Raw genomic sequence first — 20,491 nt, 5'->3', positions numbered from 1 at the left:
ACTTTTGTACTTGTAACATAGTATTCATACACTCTGGTACTTCTTCCTTTAAGTACTTCTTCCACCTCTGTTTATATCTGAGGAATAAATCATAATTAATGAAATAGGAGTTCAATGTACACATGACTCCATGTACGCGCGCTCACTACTAGGTCGAAAAGCGCACGCGCACGCCAACGCCCCCTCCCCCTTTCCAGCCGGTCAGCCGCGCGCGGATTGAGTCTAGTGAACCTACCGAGAGGTGGTGTTGACCGACCTGCAGCAGGTTTTCAGTAAGAAACCTGTAATAATCTAACTTAATAGGGCAACTGACAGTAACACCAAGTGCTTAAATTTTAACGGAAGGGGTCAGCGGTGCCGGAGTCAAGGCGACGCGACCGAGAGAAGAACGTAAATCCCGGAGGAAAGCGCCCGAAGTGAGCTTTAGGATCAAAGCTAATGCTAAGTTAGCAAGCTAGTGCTAAGTTAGCGAGCTAGTGCTAAGTAATCACACGAAAACTCGTGTCTTTTCACTAGTCGCTTGCTTTGACATAACCACCGTGGTAACAGATAAGATAGTCGGGGTGGTTTGTTAAGTTATATGTTTAATTTAATTTAAATTCGCTTTTACATTTTAGGCCAGAAGCGACTTCATTTAGCAAGAGTAGCTAGCCGGTATCCCTGAGGTTAAACACCGGCTCCGCTCGGGACAGGTGATACTGCTAAAGATAGTTCGCCTTAAATCTACTTCACCTCCAAAGGTATCAGTGTTTATAAGTGAGCGTACACGTATTGGTGTCTTAAGCCTTGTGCTTCGCAATGCTGAAACCACAGCAGCAACCCGGCTCAGGCGGGAGAAAGGCGTCCAACGGAACCTCGGGCCCCGCCGGTATGTCTGCTCCAGTCAGCGGAATCAACAGCGGCAGCAGGACTCAGGCCGGGAGGTAAGCGGGTTGTGGGGGGGTTTCTGTCAGGCCAGTCCGAGGATTGTCCCGTGAGTTGGAGGCCTACCGGTTAAGGCGGTGTGTGCCGAGTGGGTGTGTCTCGGAAATAGAGCTTCTTTCCAGGCCAATCAGATTAGCACATGTTAGATTGACAGGGACTGTTAACCAATTGGAATGTCCAGATTAAATGAAAGACAAAAACTGAGGTGGATCCAGGTTTTGTGAAAGCAGTGAGCAGCAAATCAGCAAAAAAGGCTATTCAAAGTGTATATGGCCTGTCAGTGCCAGCAAAGAGACGTGGATTATGTACAATATAGCATTGACAAACATGCATTTTTAGCCAATTAAGTATCTTGTAGAAACATTGTACTTAACATCGATGTTATATTGAGGCCATCACCATGTTATATGTGTCCTAAAATCTCTGAGATGTGTGTTTTTTACGAAACTCTTGCAAGCTTCTTTCCAGCCTTTGTTTTGCAAGCGTTTATGTGACTAGCAGTGAAAACATTTCTTATGTTTATTGTTCATGGTGGACGTATTTACTATCCTGATTGATCTAATCATGTTATTACTGTATGAAAACGGTTGCTCGTTTTTTCTAAAAATGTTGACGTGATTTAAAGAATATAGTTTCGATTTTCCTTACTTAATTCAAGAGAGATTCTGGGTGTGATCCATTTAAAGGGATCAGTAGAACTGTTACATCTATGTTTATGAAACATGACCAAATATTGAAGTTTTCTTTAAGATTATACTACACATTACATCATTGAAAAATGCATCTGTTATGATGCTATTATTTTTCCAAAGTGAAATTGGTGGCAGGATGACACCTAACACAAGAAAGGTTGAAGAAAGTATAAATTCCCAATAGGTGACTCTAGTTACCAAGTTTGCGTTGTAAGTGTTCAGTGCAGTAGGAATGTTGATTTGGGGACTTGTCAGACCTGTAAATGAGCTTTTCAACTTCCCTAATCCAACTATCTGTTGTATATGTGCAATGTGACACTGCCTTAACCGGCTTTTAGGTTATACTACTGTCTGAGCAGACAAACATGTTTTAACTGTTTTGTTTTTCCCAGGAACCGAGCTTCTGCAAAGCCAACGTTCCAGTCATCTCCAGTGAGTATCCTGATTCAGAAAAGTTTCATGCATAAGATTGTACACAATGTTAAAAACTAAAGGGCCATATTGAAACCAATCCTTATCTTTAAGTCCCATTCCAGCACCATCGTGACATGTGTATCGTGTGATCTTATACATTATTGAAGATTTTAAACTATATAAGGAAAATCTGCCTTTGAATGTTCCTCTTCAAGAGAGCACTGATGAGAGATTTTTATATAAAAAGAAATATGTTGTTTGCATTGGACTACAATCCAAATGTATCTGACTACCAGGAATATACCTGTGACGACAGTTGGTTAAAAAGGGTAACTGTGGCTTAAACCTCCATTCCTTAGAGTGCGTCATAAGTGGTTTTCCTGTATAAAAGGAGAGTATTGATGTAGCACCTACCCTTTAAATGGACAACCTACATATTTTTTACTGGTTAAGATATCAAATGTTGGTCCTTTTTTTTTTTAATTATAAATATCATTTGATCTTTTAATGTCATGTATTTGTAATACTTTGCTTGATGAATACTTAAAACATGTTTTCCCATCTGCAGGTGTTCGAGGGAGTGTACAACAATGCTAGGATGCTTCATTTCCTCACAGCTGTTGTGGTAAGTCATTAGACTTGTTATTAATGTCATTAGACCAGAATGGATTATTCAAGACAAATGAATGACTTGCATTACCTACTTTGACCTGTACCATATTAGTCGGAGGTAAGATGTAACTTACCTTCTCTAATGGTCCTTCTCTTTCAAGATCGGCTGTGCTGCAAGTTGTCTGTCGTGTTTCTCCTTATTATTACTAGATGTGCACTTTTTCAGACACGACAACCCAAATCTCATAAAAGCAGATGCATTAAATAGTTACTATTGACAACATGGACAGTATACAGAATACAGTTTTCAAAATATGTATACTCAATCCCAAAAAGCTGTTAGAGTTTTGGAAGTATCACATTTTAAATACATTTTGTTTGTGTCTTATTTTTCTGCTTTTATACGTTTTTAAAACAAAGTCTTTCTCCCTCTCTCTTAGGGTTCGACCTGTGACATAAGAGTGAAGAACGGCAGTGTATTTGAAGGCGTATTTAAGACTCTCAGCTCTCGGGTAAGAATCTCTTGTTGAACCCACCACTTTCAACTAAATAAAGCTCTGCATGTAATCCTGCCAGCATAACTGTTAACTTTTCTCAATGAATAATATGGCCTTTCTTTCGTTGTTTTATGTCCCTGTCTGCAAGTTAACACTGACTTAAAATCTCTAATGTTGGGTCCATAGTGTGAGTTGGCTGTGGACGCTGTACACAAACGCGGTGAGGAGGAGGAACCGACATCAACTCTGCCACGGAGGGAGGACATCACTGACACCATGATCTTCAGCCCCTCAGACCTGGTGACCATGATCTGCAAAGACGTCGACCTCAACTTTGCCACAAGAGGTACGAACATCTTCGCAGACCAGCAATGCATTTGAAGGATAGACATATTGATCCTTCTGGAAAATAGTTTTTTGTGGGGAAAGTTAGACTTAGTTCATGCTGAGTGTCCTTGATTTATAGTAAATAGATATGTTAGCCTTGACTAGATTGGATTTGATCTGAGAAAAGGAAGAGAGAATAATAGATTTTCGGCTATATGGTCAAAAGTCAGCATTCTTTAATGTTATATTTTGAGACTTATCGATTAGACTCAGATTGCAGGCTGTAGATAAAGTGAGCCAAATGAAACACTTTGAGAAAGGTCTAATCTACTTTTATTCCTATGGTTTTAGACACCTTCACAGACACGGCCATCAGCTCCACTCGTGTCAACGGAGAACACAAGGAGAAGGTTCTGCAGAGATGGGAGGGCGGAGAGAGCAATGGAGAGGGTTTCGATCTGGAGAAAGATCCAGTGAGTCGCTCCGTCTTTTCAACACTACAAAAAACAAAGATGATATAAATGCCCATACTCGGAAATGTTATATTATTATTATTAAACCACAAGAAAGAAACTTTTTTCTGCTTAATGCACTTAATCATTTCCCTGATTTATTTTACATTTGTCTTTGCAGTCCAATGGCTGGGATGCCAACGAGATGTTCCGCTACAATGAAGTGAAATATGGAGTCACGTCAACATACGATTCCAGCCTTTCCATGTATACGTAAGTAGCCATTTCAATTCATACGTTTCACATGAACAATACTTTGGGCTCAGTTTGAATTCAAGAAATGGGGCGAAGCCTGCGAGCTAGTTCAGGCAGTCAACTCGAGCACCAATGATACATTAACACGTGACGCACCTCGTCCCTCTTACAACCAACCAAACACATTCTCCTAAACATGCCGCTCTATTTAAGCTGCCGGGTCTTCCTGCCTCTGCCTCGCTCATACTGCTGCTGCCACTGCTGTGTTCACTTGCTATTGCTGCGTTCATGTTCCTGCTGCTGTGTTTCATGTTGCTGCTGCTTGCCTGCCCCACCACCACCCCAGCTTCCACCCCAGCTTCCACCTGTAGGCTCGGGGGGATAGTTATCTAATCATCACTCAATGTTCTTTGTAATTCTTTGGAGTGATGAGGCCCGAGCCTAGACGCCAAACTCAAACTATATGCTGCTTCTAATAAACATATTAAGAAAAAATGTGAGTTGTCTGACTGAACAGTTTTAAGGCTTTCTGTATCCCTCATTGTTTGTTCTTTGTCGCACCTTTCCCCTTCTCCTGCTCCAGTGTGCCGCTGGAAAAGGGAAACTCAGACAACTTTCGGCAGAGGGAGGCCCGCGCTGCTCGCCTGGCCTGTGAGATCGAGTCGAGCCCGCAGTATCGGCATCGCGTCGGCCTGGAAAATGATGAAGGCAAAAGCGAGGAGGACAAATACAGCGCTGTGGTGCGAGACGGCAACGATCGTGAGAGGGGCCGCGAGAGCCCCCGTGACCGAGAGAGGGGCCGAGACAGCCCTGGAGCTAGCACCAGGTGAGGGGGGCTGCTGGTCTGTGGGGCCTGTAGAGTTATAGTGTCATATCCTAGATTATAAATTATATTTCAACAAGGCTGTGGTGAATAATTACTTAATAACTACGATGAGTGGTGATGAGGTCTTAAAATGTATGGAAAAGGTCTTAAAAGGTATTAAATTTGACTTCAGGATTCCTGCATATACCCTGCATACACTCCACTCTATCAAACAGCTGATTGAGCCGGAACTCGTCATGTTTCGTTGCACCAGTCAGTTTTTACAGTGTGATATTTGTTGTATCAACCACATGTTTTGTCCGACTGAGACACATATTCTCTTCCTCTCACAGGGATGGCAAGTACATTCCATTACCTCAGCGTCAGAGAGAGATGAACCGAGAGCGGGACCGATCTGAGCGAGGTCCCGGGGGGCCTCCACCTCACGCCCGTCTGAGCGGAGGATACCGCTCCAACCCTCCATCCTCGTCCTCCCCCAGACCCCCGCTGCCCTCTGCCGCCGGGCCCCAGTCTGGCGTCTCCCCCTCTGAGAGGAACAGCCCTCTGTCGGGCCGTGGTGGGGCCTACGCTCCGAGCCCTGGCCCCACGGCAGCCTCTGCCGGAGGACCAGCATCCGCTGCTCCATCCCCCTCCAGCCCCCCCGCACCACACGGACACACAGTCCCTCATTCCCACTCACTCCCACACTCGCTGTCTGATGCTAGCAGGCCTGTTAATGGAGGTGAGTGTTTGAACGGCATCTTTGCATTTTTATAACGGCAGTGTGAATTTCAAACAGATTGAAAATATTTTATTTTCTGCCTTTCAGTGTCTAGCAGAACATCTCCTAAAGCCCAAAGACCTCCGCAGTCGAGCAGAACAGTCCGTTCTTCACACTCTCAGTCCTCAAGTACGTTCTGTCAGCTGCTCTTACCGAACCACTATTGTATTATTGATTCATTTTGTCTGAGATCTAACTTGTATTATTCCCTCTCCTGTCCTTGCAGCTTCTCGCTCTCCTAAATCAGGTTCTTCCCAGGACACGCCTTATTTGGACACATCGTCTGTCTCCATGCCCCCACAGAAGATGTCTGGCCCCGCCCCTCTCTTCCCTGTCGATGGTACGGTCTGATTACTGGCCTCCTGCTTTTGTTTAAGAGTTAAATATCAAAGTCAAACCCATTTATCCATAATGACGTGAGCTTCATCAAGAAGACCGTCACTTTGTGGCAGTAAGCGACTCATATTGAAGGTGGAATCTAATGAAGCAACAACTAATTAGTTTATCGTTTGTCTCGTCTTTACAGTGAATGAGATCCTTGGCAACGCTGCAAAGGAACGTGCCGCTGAGAGCCAGAGCGGCACAGAGGACAGCAAGAGTAGTAAAGGTGTGTGTATAAGGCTGGAAATCAGTCTTTTAAATTAAATGGACACATAAATCTGAGGATATTCAATCCACATGTTCATAGTTGTGTGTTCTTTGTGTTTTTGAAAACATGCCCCAAGTTTGCCGTTTCTAAATCTTTCCATTTTCATTAATGTTTGTGTTTCTCTCTCTTCCACCAGTTCCCTCGGTTCAGCAGAGGTCTCAGATTGAGGAGCTGCGGAAATTTGGCAAGGAATTCAGGGTAAGAGTTCAGTTGCCTCTCTGTGAAGTGTGAAATTAGAACATCTGTGACAAATCAAGAAGCTGCAACCTGAGACATCACTGATGAACAATGATTTCCTTTTAAAAATCACTCTTATTCACTTGGTTGTGACCGTTAATGAGTCTCACAAGACATCTCAGTGTGGGGGAAATTCAGACAGGTTTCTTATGCCTTGACATTTTGACAAAGTTTCTTTAGGAATCTTTTTTCATGGAAATGTCAAATAGATTTTGCAGCTTTCAGGGTTCTTACGGTCATTAAAAACCCGGAAAAGTCATGGAAATTCAAAATGCTAATTCCAGGCCCTGGAAAAGTTATGGAAAACAATATTTTTCCCAAAGTTTTGGAAAAGTCATGGAAATGTAACTACAGTTGCATCAAATATAATTTATATTTTATCCATCTAATAAATACTGTATAGTAATGAAACGTAAAATGGCATTTAACTGACGAGGTATTTTGCTGGTGAGAGATTTTAGTTGCTTTAGCGTGTAGAAGCTAGTAAGCCTACTTGATTTGTTTTAGATAGGCACAACATGTTTCATATGCAGACCTTATTTTCCTGTTCAATGTTAAAATAAACCATTTTCAGTGGTACCGCTGAGAAAGAGTACTTTTTTTGGTCATGGAAAATTAGGTAAAGGTCATGGAGAAGTCATGGAAAATAATTGGTGAAAAAGTGTATGAACCCTGAGCTTTAAATTGCAGTACAATTCTTCAGTTCATAAGAAAAATCGAAGTATAAGATTACATGTATCTGTTTCTTAAATCTTCATTATTTCGTTTCCCTTTTTGCCACACCTCGATTCTTCTTAACATCTAAACTCAATCCTTATCTCCTGCTCTTGTCCTCAGCTCCAGCCGAGTGGAGGCAGCTCGAGCTCGCCCAGCTCCCCAGCTACAGCGAACCCACCCTCCCTTGGCGAGGTCACCCAGCCCGGCGGAGCCAAGCCCTCAGACGCTTCATCAGAGCCCAAAGCTTCGGGTCCTTCCCAGCCTCAGCCTTCACCCTCCCCTGCTGCAGACGCTAAAGACTCCACATCTGGCACCGTATCAGACCGGCATTCACCGGCCACCCCGCAGCCAGCCAGGACCCCGGGCAGCGAGGACTCCAGGCCTGAGTCTGCGGAGCGTCCGGAGGGCATGCCAGAGTGAGTTCTGAGAGACTCTTCACTGTTAAACAGTTTGGTTTTAATGGCTTATATTATTGTGATTAAACACATTTCTTTCTTTATATCTTCTAGGCAAGTAAAGAAATCAACCTTAAACCCCAACGCTAAGGAGTTCAACCCTATCAAAAGTCCAATGCCCATGGTAAGCCAATGTGTTCCTGCTAAATGCTTGAAATGTTAGAAAAATATGAACTATACTAAAACAAGAATATGATATAAGGCGCTTTCACACCGCAGTACTTTTCCCACAAAGGTTCATCAGAACTTAGTTCATCAGAACTCTTTAGTTCTCACGAACTAAGACATTTGCCTAATCCTCCCCCAGGGAAGTACAGATCGCGTTCACACCGGAATAAGTTCCTGAGGGAGGATTAGTCAAATGAAGCCGCTGACGTCACTTCTTCTTCTTCTGCTTTGGGTTTACTGGCAGGCCGCAAACAACTTCACGGCGTATACTGCCACCCGGAGTCCCCGGCCGGAAGTCCCCGGAGTTGGGGACTGGCTTCAGTAGAAGCTGCTGGGACTCCCAGCAGCTTCTACTGAAGCCTTCCGAGTAAATCGCCAGAACGCCGACACCTCCTCATCACTCCACCGCTCCCATGTTTTCTTTTGTGTTGCCATAAGTTAGTCTCTCTGCATTTGTGCGCTGGGCTAATGCTAATAATGCTAATGCGAGGATAATAAAATGGCGGCTTCACAAAACTTTTTGGGAGTTTTACGGGGCGTGGCTTGCAATCCGCCCAGCCAATCAGACATAGGAACCTTTTTCTCCCACGAAAGTACCTGCTCTCTAGCAGGGACAGAAAACTGACAGAAAAGGGGGTAAAAAGGTTCTCATTAACTCATTTTAGTTCCGGCTCTTTTTGGTGTGAACGCAACATTTCGGAACTATATCGGAACTAAAGTGGGAAAAGTACTGCGGTGTGAACGTGCCTATAGAGAGCACTTAAGTACTGAGTGGATTTTATAAAGTCGAAGTCATAAGCTATGCATAAAAAAGGTACTATTCTTAGGTACAAATACGTATTGTTATAATGTTGAATCATAACATTTGTTGAAATGCCTGTGATTAGCTCAGTGACATGCTTATTTAATCTCCCTGTGGTTGTGTTATTACAGGTGAAGCCCAACACAGCGCCCACCCCGCCTCGTCCCACTCCCCCCAGCCCCGTGCTTCTGCAGCACCCCGGGGGGCAGGGACCCCTGTACAACACCCCCTACCTCTCCTATGTGTCACAGATCCACCCTGTGCAGGTACTTGAGAAAATTATAAATTAATATTCTTTATTTGTTTAGGTCTACAGCTAACGTTTATTTCTGTCACTTTCTCATTTTGTCTATAAAAGTACAAATAAAATGCAATTTAGTTTACCAGATTCTCACACATTTAAACAGCAGGTTTTGACTACAATATTGGAAATTCAAAATATACGTTTTGCTATTATAGAATACCCAGAAAATATAAATGTTTCAGAGGCTGACATTAGAAATATTGTGGCATTTTGCTTTAAACATTTAAAAACAATTCATTGAGTATCAAAATGATAATTATTTAGTTTTGACTGACTTATCACCTGTTAAATGTTTTGGTAACAACGCAGCTTTTTCTCAATTGCCCTCTTGATTATTTCTGTCTTGCAGCCCCCACCCATGTACCAGTACACCATGTCTGCAGTCAGCCAGGGGAAATACCCCAGGACCAAAGGTAAACGCATGTTTCTCTCTCCAGATCTGTAGTTTCAATGTATAGTCTCCATTTGACAAATAAAGCTGTACTTTTTTCCCCTCAATGTTTCTGTGGTCTTAATAACTCTTTCCCCCCCGTCCCGCTGTGCAGTGGCTCAGCGCTCGGACCATGGTAACTCGGCTCCGCCCATGCTGCAGGCTGCAACCTCAGCAGCCGGGGCCCCTCTGGTGGCGTCCCCCTACCCTCAGCCCTACCTGCAGTACAACCCTCAGCAGTACAGCCAGCAGCAGGTCCTCCAGGCCATGTCCCCTTACCCCGGACAGGTTGTAAGTCTGACCTCTCATACCTTTTTTTTAATTCATGTTTAAATGGTCGGCTGAATGTTTGTTCTGAGAGCTTGTTATGCTACTGTGAATATGTTAGCACATTTCCACTTTGCTCTGACATTTAGTAAACCATTCAATGTGTTTACAAACTTATATTTATGTCTGATACAGTTTAATCTGCTGCACAGGTTGTACAAACAAAATGTTAACTGGATACAATATTACCCAACAATCACTCTGGTGACAAATACACTGTTATAAGAAGCCTCACAGTTTGGTACTCTGCCCCAGAAAATGAAGCCTTTGAACCAAAACATGTAGCATCTTCCTCAATGTATTAAAAACGGAAAAGACTGGGAGTATGGGATTAGTATTTCAATATGTGGATTTGTTCCCCCCTCTCTTCAGCCGATGTACTCCATGCTGCAAGGAGGAGCCAGGATGATAGGGCAAGGCGGTGGTCCACACCCACAAGCCATGGGCCCCCCAGGAGGCCCCCAGTTCTCTCCACAGGGAGAAGGGCCTCAGGGGCAACAGCAGGGCATTTACGGTGAGTAGAGCTCAAACGCCTAAATATCTCTAAGCAAGGGGCCTGTGCTCCAACGCTGAATGAGCCAATAGTATTCATTTATTTTTTATTTGAAGTCGTACTATACTTTGTTTTTTAAATCTGATGAGGACATTTTTAGTTTAAAGATTTTCAAAACACACTTACAGCTTATCATATGTTTGTAATTTTCATACTTTCATTAAGAGCCTCAAAAAAACATTAAGCGCTTTCACACCAAGTACTTTGCCGTACTTAGTTCATCAGAACTCTTCAGTTCTGATGAACTAAAGAGCAGATCGCGTTCACACCGGAACAAGTCCCTGAGGGAGGATTAGGCAAATGAAGCCGCTGACGTCACTTCTTCTTCTTCTGCTTTGGGTTTACTGGCAGGCCGCAAACAACTTCACGGCGTATACTGCCACCCGAAGTCCCCGGCCGGAAGTCCCCGGAGTTGGGGACTGGCTTCAGTAGAAGCTGCTGGGACTCCCAGCAGCTTCTACTGAAGCCTTCCGAGTAAATCGCCAGAACGCCGACACCTCCTCATCTCCACCGCTCCCATGTTTTCTTTTGTGTTGCCATAAGTTAGTCTCTCTGCGTTTGTGCACTGGGCTAATGCTAATGCTAATAATGCTAATGCGAGGAAAATAAAATGGCGGCTTCACAAAACCTTTTTGGAGTTTTACGGGGCGTGGCTTGCATTCCGTCCAGCCAATCAGAAATGGGAACCTTTTTCTCCCAGGAAAGTACCTGCTCTCTAGCAGGGACGGTAAAGGGGGTGAAAAGTTTCTCATGAACTAATTTCTAGTTCCGGATTTTTTTGGTGTGAACGCAACATTTCAGAACTATACTGGGAAAAGTACTGCGGTGTGAAAGCGCCTATTGAGAGTAAACGACAATATAAAGTATTTCTCTGACATTAATCATCTTTCTTATTTCCCTCTGTAGCTCAACAGTCCTTCGCCCACCACGCGGGTGCCGTTCATCAGCCCCAGCCCTCCAGCACCCCGACAGGAAACCAGCCCCCTCCCCAGCACGCTGCACAGAGCCCCGGACAGGTACAGGACACAAAATATACCGAAACACTTTTGATGTGTCCCAGCTCTGAGGGAGCATCCACCAAGTCTGGATTTCTCTATGAATGACAGAATAACTCAGGAACAAACCAGGCCCATTTAAAAAAAAAAAGGCTACATCATAATACTAGACTACAAAAATGTACATAAATGTAGACTTGATAAGGTTAAGAGATGTGGGGAGGGGTTGTCTGTTTAGCCCGGGCTTCCACCCTTCAGAGAATTCCGCCTTAGGGACATGCTATTTTCATTCATTCATCATCTCTTCTGACGTTGTGGTCTCCTTTCAGAATGCCCAGCCCGGCCCCCAGCCCCAGTCCTTGTACCACTCAGGTCCTCTGTCAGCACAGACCCCCCCCAACATGCCGCCGGGACACACGTCTCCACAGGGCTCGTACCCCATCCAGGGCTACAGCATCCACAGCCACCAGGGCATCCCACAGTCCTATCCTCTGAGCCAGTTAACACAGGTAAGGATCCTCAGTGCTGAGACTCTCGGCTCCTTTTCATGTTTTACTGCAAGTTAGTGTTCATTTAGTTAGATATTCATAATGAAATCCTGTTTCAAATGTCCACGTTTTTATACTTTTTAGTCAACTTCACCCTGTCCCAAGTGTCCCATGTCTGGCAGTTTTAGTCTTATCTTAAGCAAAGAAAACCATAACAATTTTAGTCTAGCCGATAAACGGTTATCAGATTATATTGTTCATTTGATTTCTTTCTCCCTATTGTTTTTATTGTTAACTTTAACTAAAGGAAGTTACTCATGGTCCTCCTCAACAATGTCCTTTCTCTAAAATGCTGCATTAAGGAACATCTTTGTGTCTTCTCTTGTCAACAATTGTTATTTTAGTATTGATCTTATTTTTGAACTACATTTGAGTCTTTAGACAACGTCTTGTCCTCCTTTAGTTCATAATGGGTAAAAAGGTTGTTGACGAGCGTTTTCAGTAATAAGTTTCCTTTGACCACAGCTGATCATGAGTATTTGTCGGGTAAAATGGCGTATTTTGATCTAAACATGACTCTCCTGTCCCCCAGGCCCACGTACAGGGAGCCATGGCAGGCCACCACCAGGGGAACCACGGCCAGCCCCAGTTAGTGATGCTGCAGCCCCCCCCTCAGCAGGGCCCCGGCTCCGTGCAACAGCACCCTCAGCACGGCCCCCAGCAGGGAGCACACCAACACTTTTACATCGGACATCCACAAGGTACGAGTGCAGAGCTACATCCGTCCATTCATTCATTCGTTCATTCGTTCATTCATTCTCCATCTGTGCCTTGAAGTAGCATTTATGTGTTTTTTTTTTTTTTTTGCTGTTTTCTGTTTACCTCCCACAGCAATGCAGGTTCAAACGCACCCTGCCCCCTTCCATCAGCCTGGAAACTAAACTCCATCTGCCCCCCTCCCCACCTCCTTAAATCTTCTTAGGAATGAGCCCCAACATCCCCACTGCCTGCTGGATGTGAAGCCCAGACTGACTTATACATGACAAACTGACAGGAAGTGCAGAGGAGGATACAAAGCCTCACAGCACCTTATTCTCCCGCTGTAGCGTTCTTCATCAGTTCAAATCTCAGCGTCAGCCCCAGATGAGGAGGACCTTTTTATTTAGAATGATGAAGGTGCGTCCGGCCCCTGCTGCCATCCTGCTCTTCTCTCCAACTTCCTCCCATTTCAGAGACATGAGGCACCTTTTGGGGCGGACTAGTCGGAGAGGAAGGAACACGGATGGAGACCAGCAGCAGTGTGGGATTTTGTACCATGACACACATGGGGAAACGGACTGTCGCGGAGCTCTTGTGAATACAGCATGAAAGGACGGATGTGAAGAGGGGATTTTTAGCAAATCATTTTCCTTTTTTAACTCGATCCAGTAGTTAAAACCCACCCCTATGCCTCTCCTCTCCTGTAGGACAATATAATTAATAAAAAATGGACAAGACAAAAAAAATATTAAAACAACAATGACCAAAAAATAAAGTTTTCAACTCAACTTCAAAGCCTTGTTTGTTTAATTTATTGAAACATGAATTGTGTTTGGCAGTTACAGTTCTGCTCTGCACTGCAGGAAGCCACTCTAATGAGACACAGACATTTAATTTTCATTAGACAATAACAAGAGCACATTTAATTTGAAGCTCGATAATTCACTGTCATTATGTCAGGCTGACAAAACGACATAATTGCCTCTCAGGGGATTCTTTGTCTTCTCTTCACTTTCTCATTAGCTGGGATTTGTTCCACTCAGTGGTGTAATTCTGCATGTTAATTTAAAATGGTCACTAGGGGGACTCCTCTTTATACATCTGCCTCATGAGGCACACTTGTTCTGGCAGATGAGACTCTTCTTTGGGTGAGTAAGGCACTCCGCTTCCCCTTCAGGCAGAATGACACCCCCCAGTGTGGCTCGGTGTCAGCGCTCTGGTTCGATGAACGGCCGAGCGCCACCCAGCTGTCCGTCGACGTGTCAGTGTGTGTGGCCTCGTTCCCCCTCAGTGCGGGACGTCAGGACACAGTCAGTGCAGCAGGGTCTGCTCCTCAGTGGGACAGGGCGTAGAGCTGCTCCCCGCTGCGCTCCAGCCGGTCCCGGTACTCCAGGTTGCAGTAGTTGCCCTCGGGGACCCCCTGGGTGCCGTACAGGAGACCCCAGCAGCAGCCGGCGATCACTGCGGTGCTGTCACTGTCGCCTGGGCCGGAAGGAAACCATAGAGGCAATGTTACTTAATTTAGCATAATAGGAAGTTCTAATTTATGCTAATGACATGTTTAGCATGCCAATTTAATGACTGACATGGCATATATACAATATACTTTTTACCTTTACACTATACTTTAAAAAAACAATCTATTAACTTTCATTCTCTATGGCAAAAATATTTATACTATAGTATGAGGTCTTTTTTTAATGGCTTGTGATACTCTGAATTTTCTTTTTAGTCATGCTATATGACTTTTAATGGCAGACTATATGACATTTTATATGATATATGACTAATTTATTCATGCCATGACTTTTGGAAATTGGTATACACGATATATACACACTGCTATAACACTTTTATGTCAATCTGTTATAAAAACTAAATGTTGCATTTTTCCATTACATTTGTTCAGCCATACACTGAGACTTCATGCAAGAGAAGAGAATGGAAACATTTTAAAATGTCAAATTATTAAGTAAAGAGAAGCGATGCTGCGATTATCAGGCTGAGCTAGAAGTCTATGTTTAGGCGAAAAATAAGTATAGGTTTAAAGTTGAAAATGTCGAGGTTAAGGGTTTAAATGAGATGTTTGAAGCTTTGGTGAGATTATTAGAAGTTACTGCAATACTCCTCTCAGCCTCCAACATCATAAAGGCCCCCATTAAAATATCTCTGACCCCCATGGAAGCCGGCTCTGCTCATCAGCTCCTCCCAGTCGGCCCCCGCCCCCAGCAGGGCGTCCAGCGCGATCATCGGGGCGTCGTGTCCGCTGCGCCCCGCCCGGCCTGACAGGCTGAAGCTCTTGTAGTCCTCGTCTCTCTCTGCTGGGCCGTAGGAGGAGGGCCAGATCACAGGCCCCACCCCACAGGAGATGCCCCTGGTGTCCAGGTACCTGAGGACGGAGGTAAGAGATAGTCCTGACATCCACACTGTGCTCAAATGTAATGATTTTCTGAAGTGGCCCTATTATGTTTTTGGGGGTTTCCCTTTACCGTAGTAGTGTGTTATATAGGTTTTTGTGCATGTAAATGGTCTACAAAGCCTAAAATCTCAAAGTTCCCTCCAGAGGGAGCTTCTCTTCCACACACCTGCCTGAAACGCCTCCATTTGACTCCTATGTTTATCTCTGTACCATAATGACATCACTATGTAACACTTGAGCATCTATTGGCTAGTGCTCCAACATCTCTATGTGGTTGACCAATCACAACAGAGCCGGCCAGCTAACCAATCAGAGCAGACTGGGCTCTGGTTTCAGACAGAGGGTGAAAAGAGGGGCCGCAGCACAGGCAGTATGAGACAAATAAAGAGCTTTTTGAACATTAAAGCATGTCAAAAGAGGCATAAAGCGCAAAATGAACCTGAAAATGAGAATGATAGGGCCCTTTAAATTATGAAAAATAAATATATGGACTTTATATTGTCCTCAGGAGCACTACATTACAATAAAAAGAGCTCAGTGCTGCTGAACTGAACCTGACCAATAACATTTCAGTACAAATATCACGCCATCATCTATTAACCTTAAGGCTTTAAAAGGTTAAGGGAGAGTTGATGATGTTGAATACAGCATGACAGCTTAATCTCAGCAGCTCATACCACTGCCACTTGTCACAGAAGAAGTCCCAGTCCCTCTCCGTCTCCTCCACAGCGAAGCCCCGACCCTGAACAAAGCACTTTGCTATTGGACAGGCCTCGTTGAGCAGGCCCAGACCCCAGGTCGTGATTGGCCTGCGCTGCACGGCGTACGCTGTAAAAAGAGCCGACGCTACGGCCCCCAGGAAACCTGTCGGGTGAGGGTGGGTCATCCTGCCCGTCTCCACAGCAACCGCCACCAACGACAACAGCTGGTCCGGCTTTGGATACCTCGGGGGGGACAAAGTATTTAAGTCATTATCAGCATTTATTAGGCAGGATATGTAGCTGCAGGGTTCTACTTAATGAGGTCCATCACACAGCAGAGTGTTTTCTGCATTTATATTCTGTGTGGATACTGTTTATAGTAATTACTTCTTTGCATGCTTTAATGGACTCCACGTCTTGTTTTTTTTAACCTGGAAATCTGTAAATTATTTATTTTCTGCTCAGTGATCAAAGAATGTATACTTATTCCACTGTTGCATTTATCATAAATTGTTTTCAGGAAAAGAGCAGAGGCTGTGTGCCTTAAATGTCAAGTTATCTCTTGTCCTTGGGTGACCAGACCAAATGGCGCTGTGACTGTCCATAATTCTACATCACTTAAATGTGTTCCTATTATTGTGCCTCATCATCCGAAGCAAAGACAGAGAAACACTAACTCGTCGTTTTCTTGTTTTTACAAAACATCCAATGGATTCCTAATAAAGATGTATCTACAAGCGTGATGAGATTAGAGCTAAGTGGATTCATTGAAAAACACAATTAATCAGAACTGTTTGGTTGTTTTGCTTTAATGATTTTTTGAGAAGAGAATGTCAAAACCTCTGATTCTCTCTTCCCCAACCTCAAGATTTTAGCTTTTTCAGGGATCTTGGAAACCTATGGATATGAAAAATCTATGGATATTTTTCTGCAGTTTACAGACTTAGCAACAGTAGATTAATAAAGGGGATTTTTGTATCAGCTTATCATTAGTTTCCTCATTATTTCCTGAGATACTATTAGATGTTGTAGATTTTACAATCAAGAGTGAGGACACATACCTCAGTTATTTTGGACTCTGACCTTAACTTTGAAAGTCACGGCCGTAACCTCAGTAGGGCAACTCTTTCTCACTTCAAAAACATATCAAGAGTCTTTATATATCAAGCTGATTCTCATCAGCTAGGACAGGGGTGTCAAACTCAAATACACAGTGGGCCAAAATAAAAAAATCGGTACTAGTCGAGGGCTGGACTGGTTCAATGTTTATTTCAAAACGTATTGAAATGAACTTATTTCACATATTAAACCTGGAACTAACAAAGCTTAAATTATTGCATTGCATATAAAAACAACATTAAACATTAAATAAATGAAGAATCCGTTGCATTCATTTCTTATGGCTCTATCTGCAGATTTTCCAGAGTCATTTCTTATGATTACATTTTTCCACAGGCCAACAACTGCTTCAAAAAAACTATTTCCCTCAAAGAAAAACCCAAACATGCCCTGTTGTCGCAAGAAAAAAAGTGCAAAAAGGAAACCATTTAAACTCAGTTTGCTGCTCGGTGATGCTAGTTTAAGCCAGATACTTGGCATCTCATCTTGGGTGCAAGTTCATCAATGAGTGATTGAGTGAAGGTGTGCGTGCAATATACCGGTGGGCCAGATCTAATAGTAATTCGAAATGATCCTGCGGGCCGAAATTAAATCCACCACGGGCCGTATTTGGCCCGCGGGCCTTGAGTTTGACATGTATGAGCTAGGACTACGGTAATGCTCTCCTCCCTCTTGCAGCTGATAATAAATCACCATTATTGTGCCACATTGGACAGAAAACAGTCGTTTCTGTCTGTGTCTGAGCGGTGAGTCTGGATTCTTTAATGTCTTTGCGTGGATAAGTGTTTCATCCATTTTATCATTCATATTTTATTTGGGGGTTTAGAAAATCATAGCCACAAGTATAGACATGTCACAAAACAGTAAAGCTACATACAATATATAGCTATTTAATATACAATTATTGGACAAAGGAAATCGATACATTGGAATGGAAATTAAGATGAAGAAAATCGATTTTACAAATGAATTTTAATGAAGAGCACATTGATTTTACTTGTAAATAAATGGTCAGTTGAGATAACTGCAAACAAATCAACCTTTGTGGATTTCAGACAAGAAAATTAAACCCAGTCCTAAAACAGGGGCCTTTATTTGCAGGAACAGATGCCATTAAGAAATATAAATTAATAATGAAGTGGCACTTAAATGGAAATCAATTTGAAACATGGATTTGATTTCCTCTACTTTTCCCTCTGTAAGTCATTAGGATGCTCGGGAAAACAACACTGCAGAGTAATTGACAATTAGAAAATAATAACCCAGCCATGCATACGAATCAGACTGAGTTATTATGTTTTTATTGTGAGGATGAGTGTCCTACCTGAGGCCGATGCACATGGACCTCATGGCGGCTCCACAGCCTGTCCCCTCTGGGTTATAGTTCACTCTGAAGCCCCCCTCCTCTCCGGGCTTCAGCTGGGAGACTCCTAATAGAGCAGAGAAGAAGTCAGATCTCTGCAATCACTTCTAATAAATGTGGTCTGATTTCAAAATGAAGACATTGTCTCACCCAGGATGCTTGAAGGCCCTGGCTTCCTCCCCTCCATGTCCTTCATCCCCTCCACATATCGTGCCGCCACATCATGCAACAGGTCCTCCCCAACCTTGCCTGAGAGGGAGACGAGCGTTAACTTCTGCAGATGCTTTCCTCATAAACTTTTTAAAGATGTTAACATGGCTGCCCTATTGCAGAAAAAGGTCAAGTAGACATTTCCTTCCACTTGTGCAGAGCCGTAATAGAGCAGCAAATCAAGGAGAGACTGGAAATTAGATTTAGCCTTTAGTCATGAGGGGGGAGGGGTGTGGTGTGATTTCCAATGAGGCCTCAACAGAACACTTTCGACTATCAGATCGATCCATTTAACGCCTCATTGGAAACAAAACAAGCAAAGGACAGACAGACAGGAGGGATAATGTTATTGCGCCTCACCAGTTGCCAGTCCTTCGGCCGTCGCTAGATGAAGGACTGTGTCGTCGCTCACCGGCCAATCAGGGAGCTCGGCCTTGATGTTCTTCAGACCACCGAGCTCCTTCAGCTCCTGCAGGGAAGGAACACAACAGAGGGTTATTATACCTTTAGCAGTGGTTAGGCAGTTTCTCTTCAGCACTTCTTTCGATGTTCTTTCTGCAATCACCTGATGAATAGCCGGTCCCGACTCATTGTACTCCCACAGCTGGTTCCTGTATCCCAGAGCATCACCAGCTCCACTCAGCAGCATGGCTGCCTTATAGTGCTCCACTGTAGCAGATCTGAGGGGGCAAGAGACTCAATTAACGCTCTGTTAACAACTGACTGCCATTATTCAATGTAAACCTGAGCCGTAGGACAACATAAGATGACGAAGCAACTCAAGGAGATATTTGAGCTTTTTTTGTTTTATACTATATCTTTTTTTATGAAAATGTTAAAATACAATACTATGCTGTTTTTTGTTTTACGATGTTGTTTTTATTTAGTTTATTTTATGGAAATAGTATAGTATGTTGTTCTTTCTGATATTTCTTGCCATACTTTACTATAACTTTTTTGTTAATATTTTCAACATACTATAACATTTATTTTCGACATACTATACATTTTTTCATATACATTATGTTTTTTCTCAAATTTAAACGAAATATTCAAGATATGCTGTTGTTGATACTATAATCTCTTCCTATCTTTTGACATAAACTATTGCTTTTTTTTCACAATGTTCTACATACTATAGCCTACTATGACTTTTTTTTGTTGATTATTTTGACCATACAGAGAGCCACCTCCTCCAAGCCAACCAACAATAATGAGTCGTAAAGCCGGGATGATGACATAAAGTGACGACTAACATCTCTAACTGGCTGGTGTCTTTACTTGATATGCAGCAGCGTTGTCTATAAGCGAAGCATGCAATAAACGTATTTTTTGTAAAGATATACACTTATGCCTGGCACATCACGTAAAATCGTTGGCCTAGCCTATATTATAACCGTATATTCAAACATATAGGCCTAAACATCTCATCTTGAACGTTAAGAATACTGTGGCTTGATATGAGAGTCATTCCTTATTAATATATTTCACATGCTGCTGCAGGAAACCCCTCCCCCGAGCAGTGGAAGTCTCACCGTCCCATTGCAGCGCGTCGATCCGCAGTATCAGGCATCACTAGCGGTCACACAGAGCACCTGACACCGGGGCTTAGCCTGGAGCTCTGCACACTGCTCACCCTCTCCTTGTGTGTGGCCAATATTACTCAGACTCAGCTCGGAAAGGCCTGTAGCAAACAACCGCTTTATTCGCTAGAGTTATTGTATGTTAGTTTCCAAACCCTGGTCGAAAGGTTGGACTCGCAGAAAACGTCGAGGCTAAAAAAAGGCGCAGCTGCAAAGCTATTTTAAAGGGCTGCTTTCCAGCTGGCAAGATGGACACATAAAACAAATGGCAATCGTCTCTGTAACAGCAGAGTAACATTGACTGGTTTACACAGCTGCACCTCATAGATTTTCATTCATTTTAATCTATGTAGCAAGCTGCATAAATGTAACGATTTCCCCGAGAAACACGCCTTTGTCATTGTTTTGGGTCTAAAAAAATAATGATTGAACACATGTTTAGAAGTAACTTTT

At 43.3% G+C, this 20,491-nt stretch overlaps 2 protein-coding genes across 2 annotated transcripts; one reads left to right on the top strand and one right to left on the bottom strand.

Moving 5' to 3' along the window:
- Window positions 1–207: 207 nt before the first annotated feature.
- Window positions 208–13,431, top strand: LOC117473575 (ataxin-2-like protein). Its single transcript, XM_034119222.1, has 23 exons — window positions 208–923; window positions 2,009–2,048; window positions 2,599–2,655; window positions 3,083–3,154; window positions 3,326–3,485; window positions 3,818–3,939; window positions 4,100–4,191; window positions 4,757–4,999; window positions 5,332–5,720; window positions 5,808–5,888; window positions 5,986–6,099; window positions 6,286–6,366; window positions 6,545–6,606; window positions 7,483–7,778; window positions 7,872–7,941; window positions 8,919–9,053; window positions 9,441–9,504; window positions 9,637–9,812; window positions 10,221–10,362; window positions 11,308–11,417; window positions 11,726–11,905; window positions 12,477–12,645; window positions 12,776–13,431. Exons 1-23 carry the CDS (start codon window positions 799–801, stop codon window positions 12,823–12,825), a joined length of 3,030 nt encoding a protein of 1,009 aa, XP_033975113.1. The 5' UTR covers window positions 208–798; the 3' UTR covers window positions 12,826–13,431.
- On the bottom strand, window positions 13,387–20,295 carry adprh (ADP-ribosylarginine hydrolase). Its single transcript, XM_034119223.1, has 8 exons — window positions 19,991–20,295; window positions 19,021–19,135; window positions 18,816–18,924; window positions 18,396–18,494; window positions 18,207–18,312; window positions 15,740–16,006; window positions 14,818–15,032; window positions 13,387–14,125 (listed from the first exon to the last, which is right to left on the bottom strand). The coding sequence occupies exons 1-8, from the start codon at window positions 20,026–20,028 to the stop codon at window positions 13,977–13,979; spliced, it is 1,098 nt and encodes a 365-aa protein (XP_033975114.1). The 5' UTR covers window positions 20,029–20,295; the 3' UTR covers window positions 13,387–13,976.
- Window positions 20,296–20,491: the final 196 nt, after the last annotated feature.

This window comes from Trematomus bernacchii, unplaced genomic scaffold (assembly GCF_902827165.1).
Source record: "Trematomus bernacchii unplaced genomic scaffold, fTreBer1.1, whole genome shotgun sequence".
Lineage (NCBI taxonomy): Eukaryota > Metazoa > Chordata > Actinopteri > Perciformes > Nototheniidae > Trematomus > Trematomus bernacchii.
This window is presented reverse-complemented; position numbering and strand designations above follow the sequence as displayed.

Coding starts and splice junctions, on each gene's coding strand:
- LOC117473575 (XM_034119222.1), top strand. CDS start 799: ATGCTGAAACCACAGCAGCAACCCGGCTCAGGCGGGAGAAAGGCGTCC. Junction 5,000..5,331: donor AGCCCTGGAGCTAGCACCAG/GTGAGGGGGGCT, acceptor TTCCTCTCACAG/GGATGGCAAGTACATTCCAT. Junction 5,889..5,985: donor TTCACACTCTCAGTCCTCAA/GTACGTTCTGTC, acceptor CTGTCCTTGCAG/CTTCTCGCTCTCCTAAATCA.
- adprh (XM_034119223.1), bottom strand. CDS start 20,028: ATGCCTGATACTGCGGATCGACGCGCTGCAATGGGACG. Junction 18,495..18,815: donor GGCCGAAGGACTGGCAACTG/GTGAGGCGCAAT, acceptor TCTCCCTCTCAG/GCAAGGTTGGGGAGGACCTG. Junction 15,033..15,739: donor TTCTGTGACAAGTGGCAGTG/GTATGAGCTGCT, acceptor CTCCGTCCTCAG/GTACCTGGACACCAGGGGCA.